Source organism: Orycteropus afer, unplaced genomic scaffold (assembly GCF_000298275.1).
Source record: "Orycteropus afer afer isolate SDZICR_OR568_19922 unplaced genomic scaffold, OryAfe1.0 scaffold00010, whole genome shotgun sequence".
In the NCBI taxonomy this organism is placed as follows: Eukaryota; Metazoa; Chordata; class Mammalia; order Tubulidentata; family Orycteropodidae; genus Orycteropus; species Orycteropus afer.
In genome coordinates, this window is record NW_006921597.1 from 764,880 (window position 1) to 776,091 (window position 11,212).

At 43.4% G+C, this 11,212-nt stretch overlaps 1 protein-coding gene across 1 annotated transcript in view; it reads left to right on the plus strand.

Moving 5' to 3' along the window:
- Window positions 1-11,212, plus strand: part of RNF115 (ring finger protein 115) — a 96,853-nt gene that overhangs the window by 79,904 nt on the left and 5,737 nt on the right. The window contains exon 5 of the mRNA XM_007948314.2: window positions 8,849-8,920. Coding sequence (XP_007946505.1) covers window positions 8,849-8,920 — 72 coding nt within the window. The remainder of the gene's footprint in view (window positions 1-8,848; window positions 8,921-11,212) is intronic.

Sequence of the window (11,212 nt, forward strand, 5' to 3'; positions counted from 1 at the left end):
TTTCTTTCAGTTTTATTGTGATTTGGGTGAAAGTTTACAGAGCAAATTCACTTTCCATACAGCAGCTCACATACACTTTGTCTCATGACATTGACTGCAGTCTCCCATAATGCAACAGCTCCACTCCCACTTCCTCCCCATAGTTACCTCTTCCCTGTGTCCTTTCTTCCCATGCACTCCTGCCCCCTGAGCTGTCTCCCTGTGCATAAACAGCCCTTCTTTCTCCCATGATTGTTCTCTTCAAGGAGTGTATCTATCTAATGTAAATGTTCAACTCATATGTCTATCTTTTGTTTGGTTGGAAGCCACAGGAGTAGGTTCAATTGCAGACCAGAAGGGCAGCTAGGGGCCATAGTCTCAGTGGTTCCACCAGGCTCTATCAGACCAGCAAACCTGGTCCCTTTTTTTTTTGTTATGATTTTGAGTTTTATTCCACATTGTTGTCCCACTGTATCCAGGATCCCTACATAGATCCCCTTCCAAGTGGTTGAGGGTGGTAGTCAGGCATCAGTGGCTGATTTTTTTGGAAGTAGATCACCAGGCCTTTCTTCCAAGGTGCCTCTGGGTGAACTCAAACTACCAACCTTTAGGTTAGCAGCTCAGTGCTTCACTGTTTGTATCTCCCAGGACCAAAAATATGGCCCATCAGTGTACCAAATGTGAGTGATCAATATGGTGGCATTGAGGAAGAGGAAGACAGAGGTGCATGGGAGATACAGACAACAAAGATGAACCTTTTTGCACATGCAATACTGCGTTGTCAGTGATGGCAAACATTGATATATGGGTGGATAGATGGGTGGACAGGGTGAACTATTAGGTATGTCTATGCAGGGGAGAATGTGCCCATGACCATAGATAGGGTTGGCAGACAATGTTTCTATAAGTATATTTGTATGTTCTGCAAGAATTTCCAGGTACATAGTAGAGGTGACAAGGACAAGGTTGTAATCACTTCTTGGCCATAGCCAGCCACCCAGAGGGAGCAAGTAGTTGGATCTGTGAGTTCGGGACCATGGTCACAGTGGACATCAAACTCAATTGGCATACCTTACTGCACAAAAACATTGTTCCACATCCTATTTTGGCGAGTAGTGACTAGGATCTTAAAAGCTTGCAAGTAGCCATCTAGATGCAATGATGGTTCTCTCCTCATCCAGAGCAAAGAAGAATGAAGAAAACTAAAGATGCATGGAAGCCATTAGTCCAAGGGACTGGTACACTATGCGATCCTCAGCCTATACGACTATGAGAGCAGAAGAACTAGATGGTGACCGGCTACCACTGTCAACCACTTGGAGGGGGGGATCTGTGTAGGAGATCCTGGATGGAGTGGGGAAGTAATGTGGAACAAAACTCAAAATCATTATAAAAAAAAGGGGGGGGGGGAGACCAGGTTTGCGGGTCTGATAGAGCCTGATGGAACCACTGAGACTATGGCCCTTAACTGCCTTTCAGGTCTGGAATTGAACCCATACCTGTGGCTTCCAGCCAAATAAAAGACAGGCATATGAGCTGAATATTTACATTTGGTAGATACACTCCTTGGAGAGAACAATCATGGGAGAACAGAAGGGCTGTGTATGGACAGGGAGACAGCTTGAGGGGCAGGAGTGCATGGGAGGAAAGGACACAGGGAAGAGTTAACTATGGGGAGGAAGTGGGAAGAGAGCTGTTGCATTGTGGGGAATTATAGTCAATGTCATGAGACAAAGTATATGTGAACTGCTTTATGGAAGATGAATTTGCTTTGTAAACTTTCACCTAAATCACAATTTAAAAAAAACAAAACTGTGGCTCATGCCCAGAGCAACAGAAAGTCAATTCTGGCACACTGAGAGGAGAGAGAAGAGATGGGTTTAGGTTGTTTGTTTGTTTTGTTTCACCATGTTAATAATACTCTGGTGCGTTTCTTGGTGCATTCACAATTCTGCCAATTTTGGGCTATTCTGTCAACATCTGCTGCAGGCTTACTCTGAGCAAGGCACTCTGGGCAACTGGAAGATAAACCAGACACAGTCTTTCCTATAAGATGCAGATATAAATAACTTTAATCCAAAGTTGGTTGTAGGGCTTATAGCAGGCATCTAGAATAGGAACAATGGAGAGTGTTGTCTGGGCTTAATTGAATTTTAATAACGTCACATGGGAAAATCTGAGACTTTGTACCTGCAGCCTACAAGTTAAGGGTGAGGGGAGGAGCTGGCCGTCAGGCAAAGGAGGGCTGGTTGGGTGGGTGATTGAGGCCAGCAGGCAGTGTCCCCTGAGGCAGGATGGTGAATGGACTTCATTGCTGGTGCTTGTTAGTGAATTGGTCATGGCTGCTCAGGTGCTGAATGGCAGTGGGGAGTGGGTGGCTTGGTGGGAAACATGGTGATCAATTAGCAGTGTCTGCCCTGGACCTACGTAGGTGGAGAAGTATGAACAAGAACCTGGTGTACTTGATCATCTCTAGCCTGAGGTGTTAATCTCAGGTTAAGGGCTGGTGTCAGCTTGATAGATCCCTCATATAGCATTCTGAAATATTTTTGATTAACGCAAATAAAAATTCTTCCTAAGGTCTAGACGTCTCAGGCTGTAAGAGTTTTAAGATCTTTTTTTGGAGGGACTGGAACCTGAAGAACATCCCTGAATCCCAGTTAGGGGGAGAGGGGCCAGGGAAGCTGAGAGGCCAAAGGGATCTTGGCTAGGTTAGTGCCCGTCGCACCTGCTCTCCCTGCTCCACACACAGAGGCCAGACCGGTTTTCTTCCTTCCCAGCGTTTCTAGTCCTTTGGCTGTTTAATGACTTACCTCTGGCTTACTGCCCAAGCTTAAGAGTGTGATGGTGTTGGTGGTGGCCGTGGGCCTGTCCCATGTTTTGCCCCCACCCCTGGTCTTATCAGCCTGCCCTGGGACATTTCCAGAGTCCCCTGCATTCTCACTAGCTTGGTTGAGAAGATGTTTAAGTAAGGACATATTAGAAGTGAGGGAATGAACTGGGAATGTACTAGCAAGGAGAAGAGTATGTGAGAAGAAGAATAATCAGAAATGAAATCAGAGAAGTTGTTGAAGATTAGGGTAGGGAGGTAGGTATCAGATCATGTAGACTGTTGTAATGACCTTTATTCTGATTGTAATGGAAATCCAGTGGAAGGATTTATGTCTTAAAATGACCATTGCTGTGTGGAGAATAGAATAGGAAGCTTCAAGGAGTGGGGGCAAATGCAGAAGCAGAGATAAGATTTAAGAGGCTGTTAACATTATTTCAAGCTAGAGATGTTGGTGGCTTAGATGAGAGTAGTGAAAAATGGTTGGATTCTAGACATAGTTTGAAAATGGACATGATAGGATTTTCTGACACATTGGATATAGGAGATGTAACAGAAAGATGAGTTAAGGATGACACCTAAGTTTTCAGGCCTGAGCAACTAGAAAAATAGAGCTACCATTAGCTAAGATAGGGAACACTAGGAGGAACAGTTTTGAGGGAAAAGTTTTAAGAGCTCAGTTTTGGACATACTAAATGTCAGGTGTAATAATAATAACAATCTGGTGGCACAGCAGTTAAAGCATTTGGCTGCTAACTGAAAGGTTGGTGATCTGAATCCACCAGCATTTCCATGGGGGAAAGAAGAGACAGTCTCCTTCCATAAAGATTTACAACCCTGGAAACTCTGTGAGGCAGTTCTACTCTGTCCTGTAAGGTTGCTATGAGTCAGAATTGACTTGATGGCAGTGGATTTGGTTTTTGAGTATACGTTCAAGTGGACATGTGTAGGTAGAGGTCTTTTCTGGAGATGAAATTTAGAAGTTGTAGCCTGTATGTTATTGTTAGATGCCATTGAGTTGATTTCAACTCAAGAGTGATTTCATATGACAGAGTGAATTGCCCCATAGGGTATTCTTGGCTGGTCTTTCTCCTGTGGAGCCGCTGGGTGGGTTCTAACCACCAACCTTTGAATTAACAGCTGAGTGCTTTAACTCTTTGCCACCAGGGGTCTTTGTGGCCTATACATGTTATTTAAAATTGCAAAACTGGATGCAATTACCAAAAGAGTAAAAATAAAAATACAAGAGATTAACAAATTGTGCCCTGGTGAGACATTTGGAAGATAAGGAGGAATAAGCAAAGGAGACTGGAAGGAGCACCCCGACAGGTAGACAGAAAACTTAAAGAGTGCAGGTCTGGGAAGTAAGGGAAGGCTCTTATCTGGTCTTTGTATTTGACTTCCCCTTCAGAATCTGTAGGAGCTCTGGTAGCATAGTGCCTAAGGCACGTGACTGCTAACCAGAAGGCTGGAGGTTCAAACCCACCAGCCACTCCTAGGAAGGAAGGTTGGGCAATCTACTTCCATAGTGACACTGTCTCAGAAACCCAAGGAGGGGTCGCTATGAGTCGGGTCTGACGCGACGGCACATAACAACAATAACAATCAGAACCCGTAATTTTTTTTCTTTTCTTCTATGGGTTGCTAAAATGAAATATTTACACCCCACATACATACGTATCCACATTTCAGCTATCTATTAGTATCTAGGAGCTCTGGTTGTGTAGTGGCTAAAGCATTTGGCTGTTAACCAATAGGTAAGTAGTTTGAACCCACCAGCCGCTGTGCAAGAGAAAGATGCAGTTTGTTTCTGTAAAGCTTTACAGACTTGGAAACCCTATGGGGGCAGTTCTACTCTGTACTAAAGGGTCACTATGAGTTGCAGTCAGCTCGATGGCAGTGCGTTGTTTTTTCTTTTTAATTATTACCTATTACAAGAAAAAATTTAATCTTTTTAACCAAACAAACAAAAAATTGAATGGGAATATTGTACGTATCAACTGACAATAAGGCCCTAACAACAGCTTATGCTATTATTGGAGTCACCCTGAGCAGTCTGTCTTCTGTCACTGCTGCAAAGACATGGAGCCAACATCTGACTTTCAGAAGAGTAAGCAGCCAAGAAAGAGAAATCAATAGCTGGTAAGGTGTGCCTAGCAATGCCAAGCATTTGTATGTGGTCAACTGTAGGGCTCTAAAGAACAAGGCTGTCTTTCAAACTTGATCATTACCATTTACTTATTTGTCAATCAAAGTATGTGATACTCTTCCAGTCACTAACAAGCAAGGGAAGTATATTAGTAATCTGTTGCTGTGTAACAAATCACCCCCAGGATTTAGCAGCTGAAAACAGCAGTTAGTATCTCTTAGTTTCTGAGTGTCAGGAATTTGAGAACAGCTTAGCTGGGTGGTTCTGGCACAGGGTCTCATAAGGTGAGCTGTGGCTACAGTCATCTGATGATTTGACTGGGACTGCAGGGTCTGCTGCTAAGATGACTCGCTCACATGGTTGTTGGCAGGAGGCCTCAGTTCTCACCATGTGGGCCTCTCCATAGGGCTCCTTGTGTCCCCACAATGTGACAGCTGGTTTCCCCCAGAGCAAATGATCTAAGAGAGGGAGATGAAGAAGGAAAGAAACTATAATGTCTTTTATATTCTTGTCTTGGAAGTCACAGCTATCATTTCTGCCATGTTTTATTCTTAAGTCCACTCCAATTTGGGGGATGGGGCTGATTCAGTTCCACCTCTTGAAGGGAGAATTATCAAGGAATCTGAGAACATATTTTATAACCACCACAGTTTTTCCTCTGACCACAAATTACTTACATTTCTCACATGCAAAATACATTCACCTTCTCCCAAGATCCCCCCAAAGTCTCATCCCTTTGTACCATTGGCTTGAAATCTAGGTGGTTATCATCTAAATTAGGTCCATGTTGTAGATGAGACTCTTTGGGTGTAATTCTTTATGTACTACTTCTCAAGTACAATTCCTTTTGGTCTGAAGATACGTAACCTAAAGAGACAAGTCATCTGCCTTTTACATACTATACAGTAGTGGGAGAGCACAGGATAAGTGGTATAAATATTCCTATTCAAAAAAGGGGGTAAGGGGAGGCACAAAGGAGTTGTTTAAAAAACTCGCTATTGAGTCAGTGCCTACTCATAGTGACCCTGTAGGACAGAGTAGAACTGCCCCACAGGGTTTCCAAAGCTGTAAATCTTTATGGAAGCAGATAGTAGTATTTTTCTCTTGTGGAACTGACCTTTTATTTAGCAGCTGGGCACTTGACCAGTGTGCTACCAGGGCTCCTTAAAAGGAGTCATTACTAATTCATAACATTTTGGATGTTTAAAGTTCCTTGACTAAGACTTAGTGCTATTCCTCCCCAGAATTGAGTCTCTGTGGTTCATATTTCTTCCTCCTGGGCTCTTGATTCTACCCTCTGAGTCATCCTTTCTTTTCCATGAAAAATCATCCATATTTGCAACTGCATAGCTTTCTCAGCCTTCTTGCTAGTAGAATTTTGAGGGCCCAGAGGCCTCTTTTTGTTTTGTGTTCTCTGTCACTTTAAGCCTAAGATGGCAGTATTTCTTTTAAAAAAAACTTTGGCTCTTCTGTTCATCTTACTGGGGCTCATGCCATTAGCCAAAAGCCACACCTACAAATCTCTTCTAAAGAAGCTCTTCTTTACCTTGGGCTTCTGTAGGGATTGCTGAAGATGACATCCTTAATCTTCTTAGAAATCCAGTTCTTAAGATGAATGATTCTTTGAGGTACTATCTTAGATCTTTATGAGATTTTAACAAAGAATTTTATAGCACTCTCTTGGCTTCATCTTAAGCCATGTTCTTTTGGCAGTGCCCTGGATTTGATCTTTGCTCAGGAGCCATTTCTTAATTTTAGTATTATTTACTATCTGAAGAGACTGGAAATTTTCAGATTGTTCAGTCCTAATTCCTTTTTGTTTAACTGTCCTTCCTTTAGTTTATCCCCTCTCCTCTCTCATTTTATATAAGCAGTAAGAAGAAGCCAGGAGGCATCTTCAACACTCGACTGGAAGTCTCATTAGCTAGATTACCACAATTACTAGTTTCCGTGTTATGGCAGACAACAGTGCTGCTAAACTCTATGCTGCTACAGAACCAAGAAATTTTTTCTTCTGGTTTCCAATCAGGTTTTCCTCATTTTCCCTTTAGTGCTTGCCTGTAATTTCCTCAAAGCCTATCCTGCTTCTGCTCTTTCTTTAAGGGTGTTCAAACTTTCACCAACACTCTCCTTAGAGCCCTTCCAGCTTCTGTCCACTGCTGGGTTCTATTCCTACATTTTAGTTTTTTGTTATGGTATCCCCTACTTCTAGGTATCAAAATTTGTATTAGTTTTCTATTGCTGTAAAACAAATGACTCCAGAGCTTAGTGGCTTAAAATAACCAACATTTATTATCTCATAAGTTCAGTGGGTCAGGAATTCAGGAGCAGCTTTAGCTGGGTGGTTTGGCTCAGGGTTTCATGAGTCTACCGTCAAGATGTTGGATATTGCTGCAGTCATCTGAAGGTTTGACTTGGGCTTACTTACATACTAGCAAGTGCTGATTATTGGTAGGAGGTCTCAGTTCCTCATCATGTGGGTCTTTCCAAAGGGCTGGTTGACAAGGCACTTTCCCTGAGCATGTGAACTGAGAGAGAGAGAGAGCAAGCGAGGAGGAAGCCACAGTGCTTTATTGTGACTTAATCTCAGAAGTCATCAGTGATTGCTTCTGCCATATTTTACTCCTTAAGAAATGAGTTACTTAGCCTAGTCCACACTCAAGGGAGAAATATCAAATAATTTGTGAACACATTTTAAAGCAACCATGGAAGGCATAGTGTAGTTAGCTATTGTTGAACTTTAGTAGCAGGGAGCATTTAATATTGGCTACTGCCATTGTTATATTGATTGACTGTATAAATAAAGTAAGAACCAGGAGGTTAAAAGTGTATATCATTCAGAGAACAGTAGATCTAGGGTACAGTAACTTCAGGTTTTTTGTTTTGCTGAGATAGCATCTCAGTAGTTCTTTGGGTAATAAAGATAAACTCATTAGGATAAAGGACTGGACAGAGGTGCCATTTTAAATTTCAGAATGACATGCTTGGCATGTGTATTTATGCTGGAAATATTTGAAACACCCCTTGAGAGCTAATATTAAAAAAAAAAAGAAAAAACCCATTGCTGTTATATTGACTCTGACTCATAGCAACCCTATAGGATAGAATAGAACTGCCCCACAGGGTTTCCAAGACTGTAATTTTTACAGAAGCAGACTGCCACTTCTTTCTCCTACGCAGCAACTAGTAGGTTTGAACTTTCAGTTAGCAGCCAAGTGCTTAATCACTGTATCACCAGAGTTCAGTGATATATGTTGTAAAATAAAATTACCTTCAAACTTAAAAAAAGAGAACCCTTTAAATACAGAAACCCACAAAAATGGAATTACTCGTGTTAAAGAGAGGTTAGCCTAGAACCCCACTGGCTCTGCATCCTTCTCAGCCTTTCCTCATATTGGTGCCAGGAATCTAAGGAACTTAGTTTGAAAATTATACCATATCATCAGATCTTTTTCCAGCCTAATTCACAAAAATCTATTAATCCATGAGATAATAATAAGATAGAATAACTCTGGAGGATAGCCACAAGAACAAAATAGCATGCCTCCAGGTAGCTGACTTCTTTCTGGTGCTATATCTTGTGTAATTGTTGTTGTTGTTATGTGCCATCGAGTTGGACCTGACTCATAGTGACCCCTCCTTGGATTTCCGAGGCAGTATCACTGCAGAAGTAGATTGCCCAACTTTCCTTCTGAGGAGTGGCTGGTGGGTTTAAACCGCCAGCCTTCTGGTTAGCAGTCAAGTGCCTTAGGCACTACGCTACCACAGCTCCCATCTTGTGTAATAGGCAGTGAAAAGCTCTTGTGGTTTGGGAATGGAATTGGTGATTGGGTGGACATGAGTACTTTCACTCATCTGTTGTCTTACCTATTTTTTTTCTCCTCCTACAGAATAATACAACAGCTCTTTGCAGGATTCTTTGCAAATTCTGCAATTCCTAGATCCCCACACCCTTTGTCCTGGTAAGTAGCTAAGTGCTTTCTGACTCCCTTTGTTGTAGTAGCATCATTTTTGGTGCTGTAGTTTCTTTTGGTATCTGCTCAGATATGAAGAGCTGTAAAGGTGAGTATGTAGATGTGACTGGCAGTCTGTTTGACTAACCTTATTTGCTGAGACCTAAATTTTCATCAGAACTTATTATTTATTATACAGGCTTGGGAGGGTCCTCCTAGTCCCCTAGGATGTCTGGGCACTGAATATGTCTGGTCTGAAGGTTGTGTTGTATTCAAGAATGAGATGGTCCCTGCCAGTCTTGGTATCTAATTTGTGGGTTTCTCCTCTAGACTATATGGGAAAATTTTACTTCTTAAAATTTCTGAAATTGAAAACAAATTACACCAACTCCTCACTTGTCGACATCGTTAGGTTCCAAAACCCAGGTCATTATGTGAAAACCAACAATATGCAAAAATGGAGGTTAACCACATTACCACATCCCCTCACTTGTTCTGTGAATGTCCCACTGGGCCCCTGCTGAGGTCACCTGCCAGCCCTGTCTCTTCCCTCCCCTATTGCTTCATGAGAGCTTAGCCCCCACCGCTGCCCACAGAGGAGGGCTGCTCAGTCTTCCAGGTACCCAAGTGGCCCAAGTGCCAGCCCCATCCTCATCCCTGGGATCCCCTCCCTTTCCTGCCCTCACTATACTTTTAGAATGGGTAGCCCTGGTTCATCCTTTTAATGACTTCAGAGTACCTTTGTTGGCTTTTTGGTGGGCAGGGGGCTCTCTATAAGCAGGAGGGCCTGGGTGCCACAGGGGAGGTGGGTACACATTGCCCACTGGGTCCTCTGCTGGCCCCTCACCTGATCATCCCTGGCTTTCCCTTGGCAGCCCTGTCCCCCCTGCCTCCATGTTCCCATAAGAGTTGACAATCCAGAGCTTCCTCTGAGGCTGTGATGGTTAGGCCTGGCCTCTGCTCTTGAACTCAAATTGTAGCTGCTGCTGGCTACTCACCTGCTGACCCCACTCCCACCTAGGTTGTCTGTCCTACCCTTACCTGTGCTTGCCCAGGAGGGGCCATCGAGGAAGTGTGAGGGGTCACACACGTGCTGGTTAGCTGACATGGGGTCCTGTGGGCCCTGGGCATCTGAGTGCCCCATCTCAGGGTTCCTTCTGACCACAGCCCACCTCATCCCTGAGGTCAGCCCACCTTTAGGATACTGGCTGCCACTCCCCTAGCCTCAGTCCACTATAGGCACCCAGAACCCATTGGGTAGCATCCTATCCCCATAGGCCCTACTTCAGCTCCCCCTCTGTTCTGCCTGGCACTTAAGGAATCCAGGAGACCATACCCCCTCTCCCCTCCTGGGAGATGTGCACATGGGGTCTACTGGTCAGAGACCCTGTCAGGAACCTCAGCATCTTTTACTACCAGGTGTGTCTTTAATGCTCAAAAGAGTTGAATAGTAGATTTTTACTATTGCCGTAAACATGAAATATCTGATAATGAGGTGGTTGATAAGTGAGGAGTAAAGAACCAAAAATCCCACTGCCATCGAATTGATTCCGACTCATAGCGACCCCCATTGGGTTTCTGAGGCAGTAAATCTTTGGGGAAGTAGATTGCCCCATCTTCCTTCCACCGAGTTACTGGTGGGTTTGAACCACCAACCTTCTGGGTAGCAGTCAAATGCCTTAGGCATTACCAGTTTCCTTTTTCCAAAGTAAGGTGGTATGCTAAAAGAAACAAGGCTATAATTCAGTATCACAGACACTTAGATATAGTAGGGGTTCCTGATGGAGTTTTCTCTTGTCTAGATTAATTACTTACCACTACTGACTCTGCCCTAGAAGGTTTTTTTTTTTTATTTTTTGCTCAGAGGGACCTCAGTCCTTCCACACAGTTACCCTATTTTCCAACCTGTGGTTTCTGAAAACATGTTCCAGCCAAACCATCTGGACTCCTGTCATTCAGGGTAGTACACCAGCAGTTCCACAGAGATGTGCTGCCAAGTTCCTTTTGTAGTAGTAGTTCTAACTTGTGATTCAGAGAGACTACTATGGCTGCTTCTCTACCTGAAAGCTCCTTATTGTCCAGGACCACAGACAGCCTCTTAGAATGAGGGAAGTCTGCTGGAAATTTTGACTAGTCATAAAGGGAAAACTCCTTAAAAAGTAGTTCCATCTGAGTGTATCCAAGATCATATATAGGGTTGGTAGACAATGGGCCTATAAGTTCATGTGAATGATCAGAATTCCCAGGTGTATAGTAGAGCTGACAAGGGGCAAGGTTATGGTCATTGCTTGGTCACAGCCA